This window comes from Xylaria bambusicola, assembly GCF_022495145.1.
Source record: "Xylaria bambusicola strain CBS 139988 unplaced genomic scaffold F5B22scaffold_1, whole genome shotgun sequence".
Lineage (NCBI taxonomy): Eukaryota > Fungi > Ascomycota > Sordariomycetes > Xylariales > Xylariaceae > Xylaria > Xylaria bambusicola.
The window spans coordinates 432,932-437,199 of NW_025953554.1; the positions used below are offsets into that span (position 1 = coordinate 432,932).

At 48.3% G+C, this 4,268-nt stretch overlaps 1 protein-coding gene across 1 annotated transcript; it reads left to right on the top strand.

Annotated features, from left to right (window-relative positions):
• The first annotated feature begins 1,259 nt into the window (after positions 1–1,259).
• On the top strand, positions 1,260–4,138 carry F5B22DRAFT_6206 (armadillo-type protein). The gene is made up of 8 exons (XM_047975854.1): positions 1,260–1,553; positions 1,627–1,732; positions 1,789–1,940; positions 2,004–2,495; positions 2,551–2,810; positions 2,863–2,963; positions 3,017–3,354; positions 3,404–4,138. Exons 1-8 carry the CDS (start codon positions 1,488–1,490, stop codon positions 3,758–3,760), a joined length of 1,872 nt encoding a protein of 623 aa, XP_047836221.1. The 5' UTR covers positions 1,260–1,487; the 3' UTR covers positions 3,761–4,138.
• Positions 4,139–4,268: the final 130 nt, after the last annotated feature.

A 4,268-nucleotide genomic window follows, 5' to 3' on the forward strand; every position in this document is an offset into this window, starting at 1 on the left:
ACATAATTTACCACCACTTGACTACTACGTGTTAACTTAAAAAGCTACCATGGGAGGGGAATTAATACTCACGAAAAAGAAAGAAATTCGTTTGTTGTGCTAGCTATTTAGGAGAAGGTAAGGGGGGCTAAGCGGCTGTCGAGGAGGGACACATTTTTGTACATACATAGGATACAAGAGGTCTTTCCACCAAATGGATCTTCACATCTACTGTATATATCCCGCCATCTATCATCATTGACCGTTGCTCATCTTCAGCAGTTCCTGGACTATGCACATTAAAAGAAAGCTCGAAGTCCGCCTAGGTCTGCAATACCGGTACATTCGAGTTGGGAGGGTTGACTCTCGTACCTACTACCTGCTTCGTAAAGAAAGAACCCCGCCAACCCCACCATCTCAATTTCTGGAGGCATATCTACATATCTACAAGAGAGTTACCATGATATAACACGTTCTACCTATCGTACATAAAGCATGAAGGACGTTAGGATTCATGAAATGGGAGGCTATACACACACACACATATATATATATATATATTTCTTATAGCGCAAGATATATGAAAAAGATATCTATTTGGACTTGATATGATTGTGCTGTAGGTGAAAATGCTGTGGCACGGGGGGATCTGGGTACGTACCTCTCCTCTCCACCATGTACCTAGGTACGTACGTAGTATGTACACTACAGGGAAGCTTCACAGTGTTACAAGCCACAATTGGCATTGCTCTGCCCTCTCTCTGCCTCTGTGCCTTGGCATGATCAGCTGTCGATAGCGCTGTGGACAGCCCAGCGTCCTGCCTGGCGTAGGTACCTACTTATCCACCTAGGTAATCTGTACCTGCGCTAAGCACTCTAAGTACTTGCGTAGGGCACCTGCCAGAGCAGCGCTGAATACTGCCAAAAAGACCTCGGGAACGCTTGAAACCTTGGACCATGACCTGCTCACCAGTGTCACAAAAACAAGGAATTTGATATATGCTGCTTCTTCTGCTTAGATACCCCTCGGCCGCCCTCGACTCTTTGTTCATATCTTAGGCCATCATAGATGCGGTTTTTCTAATCATCCATCCATCCATTCATCCATCTTATCGATCCATCGATCGTGTTGTCGCTGTCGTTGTTGTCTAGCGTCTTCTGCAAGGGCCCCTCCCTCGCCCACTCCTCCTGTAGATAGAGAGAGAGAGGCCTGGGCTGTAGCAGAGACTACTGACAGCCTGACATTGACCTAAAATTGCCTTGGTATCATTGCATCACTCCACCCACGCGATCAACAACATCACCACCACCACCACTGCCACCACCACTGCCATCCCTTACCACCGCCACCGTCGTCCCGACTCCCCCCCCGTCTGCCGCCATCGTCGCCATCGCCGTCATCGTCATTGCTGCTGTCGACGCTGCCTTCGACTTGAACTCCCGACCTTGAATTGCAATATCGTGCATAGTCTTTCGAGCACCATCAAACAGCATTCCTACCCTTCGCCATGGCTGACGCGCCTAGTGCGAACGATGAGCTTTACCCCATTGCCGTGCTCATCGACGAGCTAAAGGTGAGCATGGCCGCCCAGACCTCGCCCAATGCTGCCCTTCCATGTGCTCATCGCTGACCTGCGCCCCCCACAGCACGACGACGTCCTCCTTCGACTCAATGCCATTCACCGTCTTTCGACTATCGCGCTTGCTCTGGGCCCCGAGCGCACTCGCGAAGAGCTCATCCCTTTCCTAGATGGTCAGACAGCGTCTTGCAGTCCCACGCTAGACGAAAATTTCTAACATCGCTTGCAGAGTCTGTCGAAGACGAGGACGAGGTTCTCGTTGCATTAAGTGAAGAACTCGGTAGTTTTATCGAATACGTCGGCGGTCCCCAATATGGCCATGTTCTTCTCTCCCCCCTCGAGAACCTCGCTGCTATTGAGGAACCCGCCGTTCGTGACAAGGTCTGTTTGTGCAAATGACAAGTGGTACTTTTCTCTATGCCTGGAGGCTGATTCCGTTGCAAGGCTGTCGAGTCGCTCAACAAGATCTGCCAAGATCTTTCCGCCCAGCAAATCGAAGAATATTTCATTCCGCTCACGCTCCGACTCAGTAAGGCTGACTGGTTCACATCCAAAGTCTCGGGCTGCGGTCTGTACACAGCCCCATACAAGAAGATCTCCCCACAGTCTCAGGAACAGCTTCGTACACAATTCGGCCTCTTGGTCCACGATGAGACTCCTATGGTTCGTCGGCAGTCCGCTACAAACCTATCCAAGTTTGTTAAGGAGATGACCGCCCCGGTGGTTATCGAAGAAATGATACCACTTTTTCAACATCTTGCCCAGGATGATCAAGACAGCGTTCGACTACTAACCGTCGAGATTCTGATTTCAATCGCCGAAGTTGTCCCTAAAGACCAGCAAGCTAGCCATAGCGTGTTACTCACATCATTGCGTAACCTGATAGAAGACAAGAGTTGGAGAGTCCGTTATATGATCGCGGATAGGTTTGAAAAGGTACAGATTCTGTTTTGCCGTTAGATGTATGTGGGGGGCTAATAGAAGGTTATAGATTGCCAAGGCGGTAGGCGACGAAACTGTCTCGCGAGACCTGGTGCCGGCTTTCGTCAAGCTTTTGAAAGATAACGAGGCCGAAGTCCGGACCGCTATCGCCGGCCAGATTCCTGGTTTCTGCAGTCTAGTAGATCGAGATGTTCTCCTCAAGGATATTATGAGCTCCGTTGAGGATTTAGTTTCTGATCCGTCTCAACATGTCCGCGCTGCCCTTGGCACACAAATCAGCGGACTTGCTCCTATTCTGGGCAAGCAAGAGTATGTTCTGCTTCTTTGCATGTTTGATCTTGACTAATACGCGATTCTGTAGAACCATTGACCACCTTCTACCCATGTTCTTGCAAATGCTAAAGGATGAGTTCCCCGAGGTTCGCCTCCACATTATCTCAAAACTTGAGCTTGTAAATCAAGGTGTGTTCCAATATCTCCGCTCGTCCACCTCCTTCATAATCTAACAAATATAGTGATTGGGATCGACCGTTTATCACAATCGCTGTTACCCGCGATCGTTCAGCTAGCCGAGGATAAGCAATGGAGAGTTAGGCTTGCAATTATCGAGTACATCCCCCTTCTTGCTAGCCAGCTTGGAGTTAAGTTCTTCGATGAGAAGCTGAGTGGACTTTGTATGGGATGGCTCGGTGACACAGTGTTTTCTATCAGAGAAGCTGCAACCCATAATCTGAAAAAACTTACTGAAGTTTTCGGTGTTGAGTGGGCCAGCGAGGCAATTATCCCGAAAGTTATGGCAATGGGCTCGCATCCCAACTACCTATACCGGATGACAACATGCTTCGCGATCACAGTAGGTTCACACACCCTAGGCAGTGTACATTTTATTCTAACTTGTACAGACATTGGCTACCGTTGTCAGCTTGGACGTGATTGGGAAATCTATCTTGCCTATGCTAGAAAAGCTAGTAGAAGATGCCATTCCTAACATTCGGTTCAACGTAGCGAAGACCTACGCCGAGTTAGTTAGCGTCTTAAAACGACTACCAGATGAGGGCACTATCTACAGCTTGGAGAAGGCTGGAAAGACCGATACGACACCGTCACCCAAGTCAACTGAGTTGATCCAGCAACGTATATTGCCGCACTTAGAGAAGCTTCAGAAGGATGAGGATGTGGATGTAAGGTTCTTTGCCACGACCGCGGCTGCTGCCGTTCCGGGTGTAGGTGGGGGAGAACCAATGAACACGTCACCATAATCGAGAGAACAGCTTTAAAAAGAGAGATTTTCCTCCGACAGCTTGTCATGGCCATAAAGTTCTGACCTCTTAGCAAATGCATCCTGCGAGTTTACGCCGCCATTGTTACTACGAGTTGATTACACTACGAGTTACTTGGGTGGATGCAGCGATTCCTGTTCTGTTGGGGGGGAGTGAAAACGAACGTACACACCTTACCTTATAATGGGGCCATGAGTATAGAGAAGTTGGCAAAGCATCGAAAAATAGCGTCGCCACTACGGTGCCGACGAAATCATGAAATTTTAAAGAATAAGCAGAAATCCAATAGAACAATTATCTATGAACTAGTCAGGAGTTTGATGTCCTTGTGTACATGCTATGTGATGGCTCTCTCCCCTCCTCTCTCTATCCAGATTAAAAGGGGGGGGGGGGGGGGGGGGGGGGTACCAGTGTAGGCAAAAAAAAATATAAAAAATAAATTAAAATTGGAGGACACACCCCATGACCATTAATAAAAAAGTTGTAA